The sequence below is a fragment of the Cyprinodon tularosa genome, unplaced genomic scaffold (genome assembly GCF_016077235.1).
Source record: "Cyprinodon tularosa strain WSP-4 unplaced genomic scaffold, ASM1607723v1 ctg115, whole genome shotgun sequence".
Lineage (NCBI taxonomy): Eukaryota > Metazoa > Chordata > Actinopteri > Cyprinodontiformes > Cyprinodontidae > Cyprinodon > Cyprinodon tularosa.
In genome coordinates this window covers 334,262-353,941 of record NW_024037948.1, presented here as the reverse complement: position 1 = coordinate 353,941, position 19,680 = coordinate 334,262, and the positions used below count along the sequence as shown (strand labels likewise).

The 19,680-nt window shown below is 38.0% G+C and overlaps 1 protein-coding gene and 2 long non-coding RNA genes across 3 annotated transcripts; 2 read left to right on the top strand and 1 right to left on the bottom strand.

The window, feature by feature from the left end:
- The first annotated feature begins 149 nt into the window (after positions 1–149).
- On the top strand, positions 150–1,430 carry LOC119796839. The gene is made up of 3 exons (XR_005282524.1): positions 150–324; positions 1,100–1,205; positions 1,347–1,430. It is a non-coding gene; the product is annotated as an uncharacterized LOC119796839 (long non-coding RNA).
- Positions 1,431–2,143: 713 nt separating this feature from the next.
- Positions 2,144–4,586, bottom strand: LOC119796832. Its single transcript, XR_005282522.1, has 3 exons — positions 4,419–4,586; positions 3,561–3,666; positions 2,144–3,154 (listed from the first exon to the last, which is right to left on the bottom strand). It is a non-coding gene; the product is annotated as an uncharacterized LOC119796832 (long non-coding RNA).
- Positions 4,587–5,231: 645 nt separating this feature from the next.
- On the top strand, positions 5,232–19,404 carry pggt1b (protein geranylgeranyltransferase type I, beta subunit). The gene is made up of 9 exons (XM_038305532.1): positions 5,232–5,427; positions 5,763–5,881; positions 7,990–8,054; positions 8,341–8,492; positions 9,692–9,824; positions 12,094–12,139; positions 13,359–13,543; positions 14,048–14,156; positions 15,806–19,404. Exons 1-9 carry the CDS (start codon positions 5,300–5,302, stop codon positions 15,985–15,987), a joined length of 1,119 nt encoding a protein of 372 aa, XP_038161460.1. The 5' UTR covers positions 5,232–5,299; the 3' UTR covers positions 15,988–19,404.
- Positions 19,405–19,680: the final 276 nt, after the last annotated feature.

Sequence of the window (19,680 nt, the reverse complement as noted above, 5' to 3'; positions counted from 1 at the left end):
AAAGAGAAAACATGCAAAAAAAAAAAAAGACACGCTCACAAATTAAATGCGGCAAACAAAAAGCAAATAAAATGCAGCAAACAAAAAAGAAGACACCCCCGAATGAAATGCAGCAAACAAAAAGAGAGACGCAAACAAAAAAGAAGACACCCCCGAATGAAATGCAGCAAACAAAAAAGAAAACACCCCCGAATGAAATGCAGCAAACAAAAAGTGTTGAAAACGGAAGTGCTCCAGACCACTAGGGGGAGTCAAAGAAAATAGTATTCATTTCTATGGGACCAGATGCAAGATTCAGAGAAAGATATTTGAAAGAAAGTAAAGGTACGTATTACTATATTTCTTTTTAGATACGCCGTCTTTTATAATATTACAGAATAACAGAATAATTTATGGGTAGCGTGATAGACTTTGTGTCAGTCATACCGTTGATAGATAGATAGATAGATAGATAGATAGATAGATAGATAGATAGATAGATAGATAGATAGATAGATAGATAGATAGATAGATAGATAGATAGATAGATAGTGAATTCGATTTACGCTTTTAACTTTCGTATTTTTATCTTTTTTTGATTGCTCTTATTTTTTCACAGTGACTCTGTGAAGTATTATCCTCTATAATGAGGTATTTTTCGGGGAGGTTCTGTGCTTTTTTGTGCTGTTTTTATCATGCTGCTCCCACCGGGACACGCTGCCTTTGTTTACTCCAGAGAACAGCTGATCGCTCTAATGCCGGCCAGCGTTTTAGCCAGACAGCTGAAATACCACCCGAACTCTGGAGGAAAACACGCCGTGGTTGCAGAGGAGGAAAACAACATTATCACTTTACTTGGATTTATCACTTTAATTGGACTTTTCACTTTATTTGGATTTAGTTTTTACATATGCATAGATATACGTACAGATATATATGCAGAAGAGCTATATGTGTATATATATTTTATCTCTTTTTATTCTTATTTTTTTAAATCTTTATTATATTGTATAGTTGGATGTGTGTATATATCATGTAAAACTGTAACTGGAGCGTGTAACAAAAGTAATTTCCCTCTGGGATTATTAAAGTATTTCTGATTCTGATTTACCTTTTTTAGGTGGCCATGTTTTGCTGTTTCTGTGGACAAAATCTAGGAACAATTCAAGTTTTCTGTTTTTCATGTGGGAAGAATGTGCAGATCTTGGCACAAGCTCAAGACACTGGTAAGCAGTGATGGCATAGTTACTTGTAAAAATTAACTTTAATCGATTACTTATTACTACTTGAAAAAGTAGATTAGTGATTACTTTTTTTGGAAATTCACTAAGTTACATTATTTATTTTTCTCCACCACTTGTGAAAAGCTTGAGCGTTGCCAGCCATATGTATGGCTCCTCAACAGCCAACCAACGCATCGAAAGCTGGGGGTCATATTTCAGAAAACAAAGGTGAGTTTGTCAACAGTTTATTGTAATTTTTGTATAAATACCAAGTAGTAGACCTTGAAAAGGTGAATAAATTTAGTAGTCTTCTTGGATAAGCAAACATTTCAAATTTTTAATGCAACATTTTACTCGATTACCTCTACTTTGTCAGAAGAAATGAAGTACTTGCATATCTCTTAATGACCATTATGTTTTTGTGCTATATACAACTTAATTTTATAGTTTAACATTTGATATGGATGAATCAGAAGCTCAACATTTAAAGTATAACAGTTGATGTCTGCTTACTTTATATTTAACTTTGTAGGTCAACATATATTTAACTATTTTCATGACATAGAAACTAGTCCTATTACTTTCTGCTGATATAATTATCTTATAATTTTGGTTTATTGTTGATCTCAGTTCTGGATGGATCTCATGAACGATTTGAAGGAAAGACATCTCTTCAATGGAAGTCATGAGCACACATGCCTTGTGCGGTTTGTCTTCATGGATATGCTACAGAGAGATCTTGATGAATGCAAGAACAGGTGGCATAAACATACCATAAGACCTGTTAAACAATCTTGCTGTCCATCTGGTAAACCAGATGTGATGTATCATCTACCTCACAGGTAATTTTTGTTGTTTTTGTCTTCAACATCTGGTTAATTTAAAACCTCTTTGGGAACTCTAAAAAATAATTTGCCAAAACAAAAATAATGAACAATGTGTTAACAGTATGTCACTTTTTATTCTAACAATTTCAGATGACAATTTCTAAAATGTAAATTTAAATACAATTAATCATTTAGACAGGTTATAACAATAGTCAGAGCAGTAACAGTTTAGTGAAGAAATGTAAATATAACTAAATGTTTCCTGTATTTCTTCTATTCCTAGGTTTGGTGGAACAGACTGTGGTTTCCTAGTTTCCCAGGAGCCATTCGGACAGTTTGTGACAGAGACTAACAACATTCAATGTGGAGATGAACACCTTCAGGCACATTTTGAGAACCTCCAGAGACAGTGTGGCCTAGCACATCCACAGAGTTGGGAATCATGTGTCGAAAACTATATTAAACTGAAAAACATGGTGGACTTATAAACAAACAAGAATCCAAATTTGAAGGTCGCACACAAACAGTAAACAGTGTCATAACTGAACAGGTTTGACAAGTTAAATAGATAGCATTTTGTTTTGTTTTGCATTTGACCTTAATAAAGCCCAAACCCAGGGGAGTTTTGAATCCCAAAGTCCATGTCTTCTTTAAACTGATGATACGTCTTGGACATTGGTATTTTGATAGTGTTGGAGCAGGTGCTACTGACAGGAAAACGAGAAGTGGCCTGAAAGATCAGTTTTGGTGGTGGCAGAATTGAAGATGGAGGTAGTGTGTTCAAGCCGGTGGCAAACATCAGGACGTCCTGGAGAAAGAAACCCGTTTTTTGTTCTAGAAAAGAAGCAATGAGTTTATGTATCAGATATTACAATAACACCAGAATATAGCAATAAATCTTAAAGTCCTCCTTCTGCGTCAAGGAGAAGGTCTCTCCAGAATCCTAGCACTCTTGTTTCCTCATGTCGTCTGCTGCTACCCTTTTCACTGAGCTGAACCTCAAATATTTCCTCCAATATTTTGGATGTCAGCTGTTCCACTCTTGCACGCATAAATGGCCTGAAGATGGAAGCATGCTGCTCCAAAGCATTCTGGAAGTTCAGTGTTGAAAGGCCATCCTTGAATCTATAAAAAGTTTGAAACAGAAATCACCTTAATTATTATCAAAAGAGCTGATATTTTTCAGTAACACAAAGAACATTAATATGTCTAATCTATTTTTATTATTTTTATTTAGCATAGGTAATATTGCTGATGCACTGTGTGTGTGTGTGTGGGTGCTGTTGTAACCATTAATCTCCCGTTCAGTTCAACCTTATAAGCGGAGATACATACTTGATATTACTATAATTAAATAACTTGTAATTAATTATTTGCAACGTTCAAGCTTTTCACAAGTGGTGGAGAAAAAAAATAAATAATGTAACTTAGTGAATTTCCAAAAAAAGTAATCACTAATCTACTTTTTCAAGTAGTAATAAGTAATCGATTAAAGTTAATTTTTACAAGTAACTATGCCATCACTGCTTACCAGTGTCTTGAGCTTGTGCCAAGATCTGCACATTCTTCCCACATGAAAAACAGAAAACTTGAATTGTTCCTAGATTTTGTCCACAGAAACAGCAAAACATGGCCACCTAAAAAAGGTAAATCAGAATCAGAAATACTTTAATAATCCCAGAGGGAAATTACTTTTGTTACACGCTCCAGTTACAGTTTTACATGATATATACACACATCCAACTATACAATATAATAAAGATAAAAAATAAGAATAAACAGAGATAAAATATATATACACATATAGCTCTTCTGTATATATATCTGTACGTATATCTATGCATATGTAAAAACTAAATCCAAATAAAGTGAAAAGTCCAATTAAAGTGATAAATCCAAGTAAAGTGATAATGTTGTTTTCCTCCTCTGCAACCACGGCGTGTTTTCCTCCAGAGTTCGGGTGGTATTTCAGCTGTCTGGCTAAAACGCTGGCCGGCATTAGAGCGATCAGCTGTTCTCTGGAGTAAACAAAGGCAGCGTGTCCCGGTGGGAGCAGCATGATAAAAACAGCACAAAAAAGCACAGAACCTCCCCGAAAAATACCTCATTATAGAGGATAATACTTCACAGAGTCACTGTGAAAAAATAAGAGCAATCAAAAAAAGATAAAAATACGAAAGTTAAAAGCGTAAATCGAATTCTCTATCTATCTATCTATCTATCTATCTATCTATCTATCTATCTATCTATCTATCTATCTATCTATCTATCTATCTATCTATCAACGGTATGACTGACACAAAGTCTATCACGCTACCCATAAATTATTCTGTTATTCTGTAATATTATAAAAGACGGCGTATCTAAAAAGAAATATAGTAATACGTACCTTTACTTTCTTTCAAATATCTTTCTCTGAATCTTGCATCTGGTCCCATAGAAATGAATACTATTTTCTTTGACTCCCCCTAGTGGTCTGGAGCACTTCCGTTTTCAACACTTTTTGTTTGCTGCATTTCATTCGGGGGTGTTTTCTTTTTTGTTTGCTGCATTTCATTCGGGGGTGTCTTCTTTTTTGTTTGCGTCTCTCTTTTTGTTTGCTGCATTTCATTCGGGGGTGTCTTCTTTTTTGTTTGCTGCATTTTATTTGCTTTTTGTTTGCCGCATTTAATTTGTGAGCGTGTCTTTTTTTTGTTTGCATGTTTTCTCTTTTGCTTCGCATTTGCACCTGTCGGCCACCGTAGAAACAAGACTCGCCCCCAGAAAAAAAAAAAAAAAAAAAAAAAAAAAATATATATATATATATATATATATATATATATATATATATATATATATATATATATATATATATATATATATATATATATATATATATATATATATATATATTTTATCTTTATCGTCATTCTGCCAGTTTCTGATTGGTTTTCTAATCACGCTTTCAACCTTTTCCCAGTTTTAATCTCTAATGTCAAAATACTTTTCTACAGCTTTCGCTATTATTTACATTTTTTTCGGTTTTCCTTTTCGGCTGAAAAGATCAAAATCTTTCTTTTTTACAATCAATGAATCCTCTTCCCTTTCGGCACACTGCTCCAGAGGTTTTGAACTTTTCATTTGCTGAACTTTTGATTTGGGTCTTTCTGACTGGAATGGGATCCTTTTTGCAGCTTCAGTTGAAGTCTTCTTCACTTCTGGCGCTAGCAGAGGCTTTTATTTCGAAAAGCACACGCACCGGAAAGATTCCCTATAGATGCGGAAACAAAGATGGCGGAAGAGGAGAACCAGTTTGAAGAATGTGAGCAGATAGACTTTTTAAAAGACCGACATGTCCGATTCTTCCAGAGGACCCTGCAGGTGTTACCTGAGCGATACGCTTCGCTGGAGACAACCCGGTGAGTTGAGCTGAGGGCGGAGGGGAGCTCTGCTTCGTTTAGGAAGGTAAAGGCAATGGAGCTAGCTAGTAGCTGTGATTCACTAGCAGGTGATAAACCCAATTAATGTTAGTTTCTTAAACCAGCAGCCAGATTTTCTTGGCATAATTAGTTCATTAGGCAGATTTTATCTCTTTGAGTCCTTTTTTCTAACAGTTTATATCATATTATATTCAGCTATTACTCATTAGTAGCTCAATTAGCAGCTGCTTTGGTTTTAAATTATGATTAAACCTTTAAAAAAACGTATCTAAATTTTATTTAAAATAATAAATGTGATAACTGCTTGATTCCAGGTTAACTATCCTGTTTTTTGCCCTTTCTGGTCTGGATGTATTGGATGCCCTGGATGTGGTTGACAGTGACGTGCTGATTGAGTGGATTTATTCACAGCAAGTTCTACCCACTCAGGACAGTAAGTCCAACATCTACCTTTACTTCAACTTTATTTCCCTTTCTTTGTTTCCCCCTCCACACCAGCTTTGAAATGAAATAAATTGTAAAGTGAATTTCATTTGTAAGCAGAGCTTAGTAACAGCATTGGGGATTAGGAGAAAGATGTTTGACCATCAGTGATAAGCTTTGCTGATAAAGCTAAACAGAGAACAAATAAAGGCATGGGGGCTGACTTTTTTTTAAACTACAGAGTTATATTGTTCCTTTAAAAAAAAAAAAAAAAAGTCTCTATTGTGGAAAATGAAATCCTTGATTATAGCCAATCATTCATTGATGACAGAATAATGGGAGGTGGATGTTTGGATTAAGGCTGGTGCCTAATAGAAAAGAAAAGCTTCTCGTTTACATTTGATCTCTTATAATGCTAACATTGACTTTGGCTCAAAGCAGGGGTTTTCAACGTTTTCCAGGCCAAAGACCCCCAAACTAATGGTGAGATGGAGTGGGGAGCCCCTAATTATATATATTGTATGAAATTGTGGTATATTAAACTGGTCCTATAGTCACTCTATTACAGCTGAAGTAATGTAACGAAAGTAATTTCTCCCTGGGATTATTAAAGTATTTCTGATTCCTGGTTGATGGGACAGGTGTTGTGAATGAAACGGTGCTCAGCTTGAAAGAGCCCCTGTGTGTTGCTGAATGTGGGCATTGATGACTGAAAGACATCCTCTGCCTCCATTTATCTGTTTACCACAGTGTGTTGAATTCGTGTTAATTTTCTAATCAACCAAAACTTTCGCGACCCCCATGCATTACCTCTGTGGACCCCCTAGGGGTTGCGGACCCGCTGTTGAAGACCTCCAGCTTAAAGAATATAATCCTGGACAAAGCTCTGTAAATGGGCTCAGCTATATTTCATACCTGCAGACCTGCAAGGGCGCCTCTTATTTGGACATTTTCTTTGTAAGTCGCACTGGATGGAAACTCCAAGCAGACCCTATATGGAAGGACTATTATTTACCCTGCTGTTGCCTGTATGGTTGAACCGGTCACTTTTTTAATGCAGTCTTACCTTCCAGTTTAGATTTTAATACTGTTAGGCTTTTGTCAAGGTTACGATGCATTTATGCTTTGAATTAAGATTCTACAACTTTAAACCGAATTTTGAGGAACCAAAAAAAGAACAAGTTGTCGGTCGAAGGGTTTATTGTCCATAAATAGTGTGGCTGGTCATCCATTAGAGATGCCTTATGACATCTGCACCTCAACTTACTGTGAATTAGTTTACGAATAAGACAACAAACTGTTTCATACTTTCAGCGAGGCCTCTGCGTCGTCCCACTCATCAAACTTTTACGTCTGTCATGCGCCTGTTGTCCAACTTTGCAGACTTCAAACCATTTCTTGGTCTGCAGTTGTCTGTGCCTAACCCACTGCGTCTTTACAGCTGTTCATCAAAGAAAAGTATCACACTCAGGCTTTTAATGACTTGTTTGGGGATTGGAATTTTATTTATTTATATATTTTCATGTCTAACAAGCTACTCCATACCATCTGTTTAGATGCGCATTTCATTAATTATTGAAGACATCAACGGAGATGATGGAGGGATAGTCGTGCTTGAAAGGATGTTGTTTTTTTTTTTGCTTTTTTTTTGCAATAGCCATATGTTGGGAGTCTGCCAGTTTTTGTTTTAGTTAGATTTAGAAAAATAACAAGTTTAGAGACAACTGTGATTTCCAAATGGGACATTAGTATTAATTAACCCCATCCTCAAACTCGTTAAGACTTTCAGATTGTTGCTTCGACTGAATTAATCTGCATGAACTTAGTTGTCAGAAAATAAAATGTTAAGGTTGGTATGTGACAGAAGGAGACATTGGACTCCACACACTAAAAAATCATGTATAAGCTGCAGCTCGCTGTTTCTGGCCAGAAGGGGGCAGCAGACACCCTATGAATTTATCAATAAGAACCTCTCCTCAATCTCAGCTCAGAAGCTAAGTTGGAACAGAAAGGGTTTAAAAGTGAAATCTGCGGAGTCATATATTATTAAATTTTCCCCTAATGCTTATTTTTACACTAGTATGAATACTTCCATTTCTGCCTGACTCCTCTCTACAGAATCCAACCTGAACCGATGTGGGTTTCGAGGATCCTCACATATTGGAATTCCCTACAGCACTAAGGTAGTGTTATCATTACCCAGATTTGGTTTAAAGGTTGTACAAGTAATGTGGCTTTTTAGTTTTTAGTAAGCCTCTGTTACTTTTGTTTGTTTTTTGCACATGCCATCATAATTTAAGATTATATCCATCAGTAAATCTGCATTTTTGATTCTTCCAAGTAAAAGGAGCCCCCTACAGAGGCAGATGCAATATTGATGTTCAGTTGAAATAATGAGACGGAGATCTAATGTCTGCATCTGCAGCTATCAGCCGTCTCTCTGATTTCCCTTTCTTGCTTCTCCTTCAGGGTCCAGGTGTGCTCCATCCATACGACAGTGGCCATGTTGCCATGACCTACACCGGACTGTGCTCGCTGTTGATACTTGGCGATGACCTGAGTCGGGTTAATAAAGAGGCCGTTCTGGCTGGTCTCAAAGTGCTCCAGCTCGAGGACGGAAGGTTAGGCAACATGATTTTACCTAAACCTTTATCTGTGCTGGCATTTTCACTCTGACTCAGAAACCCCTGCAGCCTTTTTGAGCACAGATTTAACGTGGTCAGACTAGAGCTTGCATCTGCACCTTTTCTAGTTCAAAAGGCAACTAAAAGTGTGAGTTTGGGATACAAACTTCTGTTTAATCTGGAGTAGCAGCATGTTTGAAAGATGGAAATGTTCTGCTCACTGAGCCAATGATGTGTGTGCAGGTTAAAGGAAATTACGCTCTGCTTTCCCTGATCCTGACCTCTTTCTCTGTACTTTATGATTTCATGTTCTAACATCCTAACCCTCGGTTCCATCTCAACTAAAAAGCAATGCGTACACTTTTATTTCAAATCATATCTGTTTTGTTTTTCAATCTAGATCAGGGAGATCCTTATTTTTCCAGATCTGCCATAATTCATCATATGCTGATCTGGCAGGGGTAGTAGTATGACATAAATGTAGGAAGTAGGGTTGTCAAAAGTATCGATACTCAAAAAAGTATCGATACTGAAAAGTTGTATCCGGATACAATACTCGTTTTCAAAAGTATCGATACAGTGCTACCACCAGTGGCACCTAAACAGTCATTCATCTTATGTGCAGATTAGAGGAAAATGCACTTTCTAAACACTGTGATTGAATAATTCTACGCACTTTTCAGTTTCAGACTTTTTTTGTAAGAGGTGCAGCTGCTGAGAATTATTTTTGTTAAACGGTTTGGCTAGTGTCATTGTTATGTGTGTAAAGCATAGCCAAGGAAGGAACACTTAATTTTAATTTTGTAAGTTTTTTATCAAGCTTGCTTAATATTGTGCACAGCATACGACCTCAAAATATTGTTTATTGTATTTATTTATCTATTTATTGTATTTTGTTTATTAATGAAAACATTTCTGTTGAATTTTGGAGTCTTTGTTTTTATCCTTGTGGTATCGCAAAAGACATCGAGTATCGAATATTTCACTTAGTATCGGTATCGAGTTGAAAAGTTTAGTATCGTGACAACCCTAGTAGGAAGGGATGAATAATTGATGCTAATCGGATATGAGGAGGGTAATCGGTGCTCCTAAAGCTGGAAATAATCCACAAATACCCAAGTATGTGGGACATCTAGAACAAAAACTCAAAGACACTAAACTACCCTTTTTTGTTTGTTTTTTTGTCTGGCTTTCAGTTTCTATGCTGTGCCAGAAGGAAGCGAGAACGATATCCGGTTTATCTACTGTGCTGCTAGTATCTGTTACATGCTGGATGACTGGTCGGGCATGGACATCCAGAAAGCCATTGAATACATCCGGGGAAGTTTGGTAAGTGAGAGATTGCTGATGTGAATCCATCCATCAATGTACATCCATCCTTAAGATTAAATTGAGCATCCTTGAGGCGCAAAGAAAACCGGCCCCCTACAGTCACAAAGTGGCAGTTTGTCTACAAATAGTAGTAATACAAGTAGGGGAAAAAACAGAGTTGAGTGATGCATCATGGTCTTTTGGCGGCTCCTCTTCTGTATTAGTTAAAAAGAATAAAAGTCATAATTGTCTAACTGTCCTCTGTTTGTCTTTCTGGGCGTCACACACATCAAACATTGTTTTTCCCCTGAGCTGCTCGGCTCCCACGAGAAACTTCACTGTATATCAAGTTTAACATTTCAGACGGTGTATCGTTTCATGGGTGTGTTCAAAAACATCCTGTCTTTTACACATGAATAGACAGACTGTGAAAATGTTCAGCTTGCTTAGAAAAAGTTTAACGTATGCACAGCTTTAGCTGGAGACCCCAGGGCAGCATTTTTTACTTTGGTCTGAACTGATTAAAATTGGGACAGAAACAATCTCTTTTTCTTTTTTTACTTTCTCAGCTGTCGACTGTCTGTTGTTCAGATTGAGTTTTATTTATTTTGCTTAGACCAAAAGTTTACAGAGATCTCCTGGTGCTGACATGAAGCTGCTTTTCTCTTAATCGTCTTTAAATAAAAGCAGGTTTAAACAGGTGATGAATAACCATCATGCAAGGGACCTTCAGTGATATTTTTTATTTATTAAAGATTTATAACAACATCCTAGACAGCAAGTAGTTTGTATGAAATAGAAACAATTTCTATAGATGAATGGCAACATTGGCTGTCATTTTCTTAACACCATATTTTAGGTTTTTGGACATGAAGTCATGAGAAACGTTCAGTCTATAGCTGAGATGTAACACAGTCCCTACCCTCACCGAGTCTCCTGCTATGAGAAACAATCGCTAACTTGTTCCGGTACACAAAGGGTCAAAGGTTTTTAAGCTAGAGAAACAACGCATGTTAGATTTTCTAAAATTTCAAACATCCTGATGTCAGCTTTTTTTTTTTGGCTGCTATCAGGGAACACTTGTGGAGGCTAATGCTGACAAAGTATGAAATGGAGACCCTTAAGAGGTTTGTTGGTGGCTTTTGAAAAAAATGTTTTATTGTATCCCTAGAAGGACAGTTTAATGGTCCTACCTCCAGAGGAGACACCAGTCAGCTGCAGCCCTTCCCCTCCACTCTCCTTCTGAAAACCTCTGCCTCTTCTCTGCTGTTGCTGGCATTGAAATTTGCCTGCCTAAGTAATTTGCACAGCCGCCATCTTTATCTCCGAAAACCTGACTAATCCCTTTATATATAAGCTTGTGTAATTTCTTGTAAATAAAAATACACAGGAGGATGAGGAAGTGGCTGTCTTTGAAGCATCTTGTGACAGGCTGCGCATTTGAGAACCTTTGCCAGCCACAACAACTTTGTTTTGCTTTGGTTTGTAAGTTTTGGTTAGTTTTAGGGAAGTAAGATCAACCAGTGGGACAAACAGGGGAATATTTTGGATTAAAGGCCTTGGTATGGAAGTGCAGCGCTGTCCAAAGGCTTCTTTTCAATTCCAGTCAGCGATGAACCAACCAGTTGTCTGGAAATTAAACTTTCCCTGCTCTCTGGTTTAAAAGATCAGATACCAAAACCTCTGAATGCTCTTCCTGTTCATGAAATGCATTCAAACCTACAATTTCTGTCTTGATCAGACTCTCAACTGACAGGAAGTACTTTGACACAATGGACGTGTCCAAATATCTAAATCCCTCAATCACTACCGGTATATAGAGTGTATAGTTAACTTTATAGTGAACTCTGTTAACTGACCGTTAGGACAGATGATCGGTAATTTCCGCCCCCAGTTGGTCATGTAACTTCGCCTTCCTACATGATGCCTGCACCATCTTTGTTTTTTGTTGCCGCTGTCGGGTAGTGACAGCCGTAATGATAACACATAAATCAGTTGTTTTTTTTTTTTTTTTTTTTTTTTTTTAAGAAACCTTTATTAACAAATTAAAACATTAACAATGGATAGCTAATGGAGGTAGCAGCAATGCAATTCCTTCACATGAGCTCAAGGCATGGCTGAGTTGGCCATTACATACACATATCGGCAGATCCAGGGAAATAAACACTAATATCGGCCAGTTGATGTTTAGGCCTTTCTCTAATTAGTATTCTCATCTGCATCTTTTATCATTTGTAAATCTTGTTGCTGATATAACATTTCTAAATGTATTTCACTTTCTCCATAGTCATATGACAATGCATTTGGCCAAGGAGCTGGGAAAGAGTGTCATGGTGAGTGTGTTAATGAATCCAAAGTCAAACTTCTAACTATAAGGATCTATATGACTGTTTTCAATTAGATGGGGGTTTTTTTGTTTTGTTTTTTCTAAAAAAATAAATAATAAAAAAAATAAAAAAAGCACTTGCCCTTCACCACAAAAGCAGCAGTTAGGAAGCTATAAACATGTCCTTGTTTGTTTGGGGAGCACAGACTTCCTTCTAACTCTGTGATGTGCTCCTAAAATGTACATTTATCAAACCACAGCTGTTCCTGTGGGATGGACTTAGTGATTTTTCTCTTTGCTGTAAATTCAACTTCTGTGATTAAAGACTTCAGCGAGACTTTACTTCATTAGCCGAGCCTGCCAACTCTTTGAGGACTGATCTCAAATCGGTAGAGATGATGCGTGGAGGCTCATTACTCCGTCTACCCTTAAGGTGTGTGTGCTGGTTCAGGGCCCAGACCTCCCACTGCTGCTTTAAATCTGAACATTTTTGGTGTTATAATTTCACAGTTATGTGAATGAAACATAGAATTATAGATCCTCATGAGCCCGGACATGAGACTAGATTTTTGTGTCGATGTTCAGCCCGTAGTGTATATTTAGGACTTTTTTTCCCCCCCTTATTCTTTCTTTTTTATCCTGCAACACATGAATGATGCATCCTGAAAGAAACTTTTGGACATGGAAGTTTTAGAAAAAGGTGGACATGTGATCTCAAAGCTACGCCATCAAGTGTTCGCCCTCACTTGAAGCTTCTAGCAGCAGTAATTCCTGTTTAGTACAGTAACAGTGTGTAAGCATGGTGATCCACTCCAATGGTCCAACCAGCTGTCTTCTGGAGAGGTTTTTTGTCTGATTCCAGTCATTTAGATGTTAAATCACTATAACAAAACTTGTTTAAGGAATGAAAATGAAGAATGGAAACCTACTAAAAGTGCACCTCTCACACTTTTTCCTGCCAGTGGTCCGACATCCATGTTTTCTCTAATCATATCTTACCAGAGAACATCAACCCAACTACAATCTCATACAAAAACTGGTTCATTCATCCTAAAGACAAAACACCCAAAGCTGAGCGCTGCCGTTTATGTGGTTTAGACTGGAGAATATCTAATAAATGTAAACTTATGTACGTAGTTCTCTATCTTAGAACCCTCTGAAGCTGAATAAAGGCAGAGACATTAAGCATCCCAGACTGCAACTTTACATGAACTTGATGTGCCCAGGTGGCTGGACGTACTGTGCCATAGCCTCCCTGTGTCTGATGGGCCGGCTAGAGGAGGCTCTGAGTCAGCGGGAGCTGAACAGGATCCGGCGCTGGTGCATCATGAGGCAGCAGAGCGGCTTCCAGGGACGACCCAACAAACCTGTGGATACATGCTACTCCTTCTGGGTGGGAGCTACCCTGGAGGTAACAAACACTGAAATGTCTCCATGCATGCCTGACAAGTTGCCTACACATTTTTATTCTTTATTTTACTCATTTTTTTCCGATTTCCAGTTTGGAAATCAGATGACCTGTATTGAGATTTTTCTTTTCATTTTCCTTTTTGTTATACTCCTGTGTTGTATTAAATCAACGTCTCTTTTGTTTTATGCTCTCTAATTAATATTTACAACAAAATTTATTGAAACAAGTAGTATAGTTTAGCTAGATAATACATTGTTTGTTTTTATTTTATTAATAAAAATAGGAAAAATGTAGAGCGTCTGCTTTAAAGGATAACTTTAAACTTCACAACTATAAAAGAACTTGCTGCAGATTCACTAAACCTAATGGGAAATTGATATAAACCCTGTAAAATTTCTTTTGTTTTAAATGTTTTCATTTCATTATCTTTTTTTTTTTTTTTGGGTCATGTTTTCTGGATTTTTCCTATATTTCCCCCGCCATGATCGTTCTGTTTTCCTCCAGCTCTTGGATGCGTTCCAGTTCACCAACTTTGAGAAAAACAGGAGCTTCATTCTGTCCACGCAGGATCGTTTGGTTGGTGGCTTTGCCAAGTGGCCTGACAGCCACCCAGGTACCAGCAGAAACTCATGCCTTCACAGCTCTGAAGCTTTATTTTTGGTGCATTCAGTGAAAAAAACAAAGCAACAACAGCCACAGGAGCGAAGCAGAGGCCCGAATGGCATGTTTAAAGTTTAATGACTCCTCTGTAGCTTTAAGGATCTCATTTAAAGGACAAACAAGCCCGTGGTAGTTTCAGTACATTCATGTTTTTTCCCTTTTAGCTGATCAGTTTGTGCCGCCTCCTCCTCCACAGGTGCAGGGAGACGGGGAGGAGCTGTGGTGGCCAGTTTTACTTTAGATCAATGGCAAAGAATAACAACCCTCCTGTAACTCTAACCTTCAGCAGTCAATGCTGGTGAAGGTGTGCGTGTCCTTCCCCGCCCTCATATTGGCTATTTGATGGGGCATTTTGTTCTACAGGAATCTTTGCTCCTCATGTTACCAGAATAAGACAGGGAGGCCCGTGAATATAACCGAATAAAAGAGTTTTAGTGAAGCAGGAAAGAAGCAAACAGGAGACTAGTGTCCTTAACAGGAACTGGTTTAGGACAATGGTTTGGTAACACTGACGTGGGACAAAAGAAGCAGATTTGTGACACAATAAAAGCTATAGGGAGGGTTATAGTTCTGAGTTAAAATAAAAAAATAAGAGATTAGGAAGCAAAAGATTTGACTTGAAGTTCCTAAATCTCACTCACAGAGATCGCTGTTGATTCTTAGTGATTTTCTGCATTCTGGATGATGATGTGGGAAAATAGAGTAAATGTTTGTGTTTCCAGATTTGATATCTAATATTTAAGAATTTTAATTTTTAAAGGTCAGAAATATCCCCAACAGCGGATGTTTTTTGTAAACTAGATGTTCATCAGATTGATGGTAACAATATTTTTGATATAGAAATTAGGAAATTAATGTTTAGATAAAGGAGCAGCTAAGCTCGACTATAAGCCTGTTTGGGGTGTTATCTCGATGTAGACTGGTATTTAATTAAAGGAATCAAAGATTGCTAAAGTGTTATGGTAAAGACAATATTGAGTCAGAAATGGGACTTCTTTGCACACCTTGGTGTTAAAGTTGCCCTATTGCTGTTAGGTCTCTGAGCTGCACAGGGTGGTAGCTTTGGGTTTAGGCCTGCAGGTTAGCAAGTAGGAGGGACAAGCCACCCTCAATTATATTCCTCTTAACCGTCTCACAGTACTTCCCTCTAAAAGTTCTCCCTGAAAGCATCTCAGTGTCATGAGATGTAAACATGGATGAAGGTGTCCTTACTAATCAGGCCTCCCTTGAAACAAGGCCACATACTCATCTGTTCAACCTTGACTATGAGTCCTGATGGATGAGGCTAATGATGCTGTGATTGATTCTAATGTCTCTGTCCGATCATCTGTCATTTCATTAGAATTCAATTACTGCTCCATTATGGGCCTGTGCAGCTTTTATGTTCCTCCCAAGGGAGTGAAACGGTCAGGGGGCCAAGCTGTGTGCATTTACATGTTCTTAAAGAGGCATTACAACTAACTGCTATGCTAGGAGCAGCTGGAGGATTTTTAGAAGTCAGATAAGGTTATAAATTAAAGCATGCTGGAAGCTTTAGTTTCTTTGTACAGAGCTGTCACCTGTCTGAACTAGTTCTCTTTGTCCTGTTTCCTGCCTCTCCAGACCCTCTGCATGCCTACTTGGGGCTGTGTGGCCTGTCTCTGATCGGAGAGCCTGATCTGAGGAAGGTCCATCCAGCTCTTAACATCACCCAGAGAGCCTTTCAGCACCTCCAGCAGCTGCAGCAGACATGGAGGGGCAACGGTGGCAGCTGCATCGGACAGCAGGACGATTTACAGCACTAACTGTGAAACAGAGCCGGTCTTTAGGTGGCTGCTGCTGCTGCTGCGTCTCTGAGATGTTTGGCTTTCCAAGACTTTCGAAATCTAATGAAACTGCGAGGATTTAAACTCTGAGGCCCCAAGTTCAAGTCCATCTAAAGCAACATTTTTGTCGAGCAATATAGGCCACGCCTCTCTGCTGCCTTTTTTTTAAAACAAGTAGTCAATAAAGTTATGCGTCGTGGTTTGTGAAAGTATAATATTATGATGTGCCAGAAAGCGTAATTAACTGGAGACTTGAACAAACATCCGATGCCTCCATCTTTAGTTTATGGCCTTTTTAACATTTTTGAATCAACAGACTTTTCCTTAAGGATGCATTGCTTTACTTGTTTTTTTATGCTCTTTGCTGGAGCTGCACATAGCTGCTGAGCTTTTTGTAACGCGTTTAGACCCGTGGGACCCAGTCAGCTTGAGGACTGTAGTCCTCCCATGATGCAGCCGCTCTTCATGGGTCAATAGTTCCTCTGTTTGAAAGCTGAGACCATCCAACAGGTTTATTCTCCTTAGCTTCTCACTCCTCTGACCCAGGCTTTAATTTTCAATCAACAGTTTTAGATACAAACCTGAACTGCTTGGGTGACATTTATTAAAATGGGGCTAAATCTACCTCAGGACACAAATGATTATTTGGACGTTTTTAAATGGAGTTTTGGAGTAGATTAAGTCTGAAGCCTTTTTATTGGGATCTTATCGGACAGGAAACATTAAGTGGCTCATAATTCTAAAAAGGACCGATAATTGTACAACTGTTTAATATTTTTTCCAAGCAATTGGAATCTAAAATAAGGGATCGGCAGTTTAACTCACCTTCACTGCAATGAACAGCTGCTACTCTAGTTGTGTACATCTAAAAACAGCTGATTAAAAGTCCTTTGGAGCATGGCTTAAATCATCGGATGCAGAAGGTCTATAAACATAGATGTTTGACTGTGAACACAGAGCCGGTTGCATTCAAGTCTGGACTTTGTTGTAGGTCACTCTAACTTATTAGAATGGTTTAACAGATTAAATCACCTCCTTGTGTTAAGCGTTCTTTCAGAAACTGGACCTGGGCCCGTTTTTAAAAGGTTCTGCTTGCACCAATAGGTCCTCATCAGTTATTTCTCTGCTTTTAACTTCATTAATCCTCATAGGCATCACTATCCCTGATGAAGAAAAGCCTCCATGTTCCAAACATTACTTTCCCAGGCTTTTATTTTGCTGCGCCTCACAGGTGGCGTCCACAGCTAATACTTATCATGCCAGCATTTTCCCACCTGAGCAGCGGATTTCTGCAGCTCCTCTAAAGTTCCCATGCAACATTTTTTTTTTTTTTTTTTTTTACAGTTACAATCAAGGGTGAGCGATGGCACTATATATTTCATTTAGAACTATCGCATCAAGTTCAGGTTTTTCTTTGTAAAATTATCTTGAAAACAAAGTTGTTGTTTTGTTTAACGGCAGTGAAGCTTGGTTGTAATGAAGCAAAATGTAAAAAAGTACCAAGGAGTACGAATCTTTTCCCAGGTTCTGTAACACTGAATTCCCTTCCTGTAAACAGCATTACGCTAAGGAGGCTCTTTCGTGACACTTGAACTTTGCTAATTCACCTGCTTCCTGAATCCCTGTGAGGTCATTTCAGCTGTGAATCAGTAGAGAGGTTAGACAATGGCATCATAACCAGAGGAAACATCTTCCTTTGATGCGTGCTGCTTATTCTTAGTCCAGAAAGGATGCGGGATGAAATAAAAAACAATGACCATAATTGTACCTCCATGTGTAAGGAAGCAGAGAGCAGCTTTCCATTTGATAACCATCAGAACTCTAGTGATTATTTTCATCTAGCTGCTTTGAATACGTTTATTTAGCCCTCTCTGGAGGCCATAACCTGGGCGGAGGAGTCTTTCCACCTCTTGCCTTTGCATCAGGTTTCTGTTGTACAGCAAGAGAAAATATTTCCAGCTTTCACGTATCGCTGCCAGAAGTGGCACCTTTTTTTTTTATTTTTATTTTTTTAATGAGGCCACAGTCTGAGGTAGCACCTGCTCCCCACGCTGACACACGAGGACGAGATGCTTTGAAAGACTGTCGGAGATGCAGCTGCCCGTCGGCTGCATGCAGACATGTCTGCGACTGCGTGCAGAAACCAGATTAAACCTGCCGTCGCTTTCCAAAGCTATTGGGAGGAGAAAAAAGCCCCCCAAAAAAGGAGGAGGTGATGTAAGGAGAGGTAAATGAATAAATAATGCGAGCCATCTATTATTGACAGTAAGCTGTCGGAGGCTGGATTATGTTCTTTGAATCCAGACCAAACACTGGGCTGCAGTGTACAAATAATGCCCTAACGGAATTATTTGTATTTTTCATTTTTGCTTTAATCTGGAAAAAAAAAAACATATTCTAAGACTATTTTCTTAATTCCTATTCTACATATGTTTGCATCACCAAACCATAATTTTACTTTTCTTTTTTCATGTTATGGATGCTGGATCGAGTGTCAGACTGAATTATTTGTATTTTATATGATAAAACTGTCTGGTATTGTTTTTTTTTTTACCTTTATATTATAAGCCTGTTCTCTTAGACCACAACACGAAGCCCTGTAACCAATCGGCATTTGTCCAGTTTTCCTGCCAAGCTAATTCTACCCTGTTTTTATTTGTACACATAGTAAAGCATCTTTCTCCTGCTTGCCTTCTTACTGTGCCTAATGGACTGTTTGCAGTCGCTGCTCTCTGAAGGCTGTGCTTTCTTTTTTTTCTCCCCCTTCATGCCTAATTTAGGGAGAAAGAAGTTAAACCTCGGTTGCATTTTCAGATTTAGATCTACAAAAGAAAAATATAGTTCATTTACATCTGTCCAAAATGGATTTGCTTTTGAGATCAGATGTCATTGACTTGTTTCAGATTGATATAGTCTAGAAATATGTCAGGATTTATTTGAAGAGGCCACTGAAAGGCACCACTGCTGGTACATTTTTATTTTAAAGCATTTGCAGATGAAACCTTGGGTTCATCTGCATGAATAGAAGGCGCAGCTGCTTTGTGCCTCTAAAAGCTGTGAAAAGATTGGAGTGGAGATGCAGCCCAAACACCACATGCCATTTCATGAAGCAATGCTATCAATATTGTAATGATAAATCATGTAACAAAAAAAACGTAACGGAGTTTATTTTTTCTATACTTTATAAAAATGAGTTTAGATTGATCTAAATGTTTATCAATATCTGACATCTATTGGGCAACACAACGGAGCATTTACATTAGGAGAACTGGACCTGCAGGTGTTGGTGTGTGATGTTTTCTCATGGTTCAGCTTTTGGGTTTGGACACAGCAATGCTGATTCACGCTTGGCATGAAAACCTGTTTGTGTTCGAATAAAATGTGTACTAACTTCAACTTGTGTGTTCTTTGTTTTAATGGTGCCTTGCAAAAAAATATAACAATGTTTTTGTTTGGGAGAAAAGTTGAAGTAAAGGTAAACCTTGTTTTAAAAGTGCACTAACCTCATGATACTGCCACCACCGTGGTTCACTATAGGGATGGTATGAAGTGATGAGTTCTGTTTTCATCGACCTGTAGCATTTAGCATTTTACAAATAGCTGAAATATTTACCCAACATTTAAAAAAAACTTATTAATAAAATAATAAAAAAAGATGTTTATTTCATGCAA

What these genes read in the sequence shown, in the direction of transcription:
- pggt1b (XM_038305532.1), top strand. Translation starts at nt 5,300, where the DNA reads ATGGCGGAAGAGGAGAACCAGTTTGAAGAATGTGAGCAGATAGACTTT. An exon ending in GAATTCCCTACAGCACTAAG is followed by an intron (nt 8,055 to 8,340) that starts GTAGTGTTATCA and finishes CTTCTCCTTCAG; the next exon opens with GGTCCAGGTGTGCTCCATCC. An exon ending in AGCTGGGAAAGAGTGTCATG is followed by an intron (nt 12,140 to 13,358) that starts GTGAGTGTGTTA and finishes TGATGTGCCCAG; the next exon opens with GTGGCTGGACGTACTGTGCC.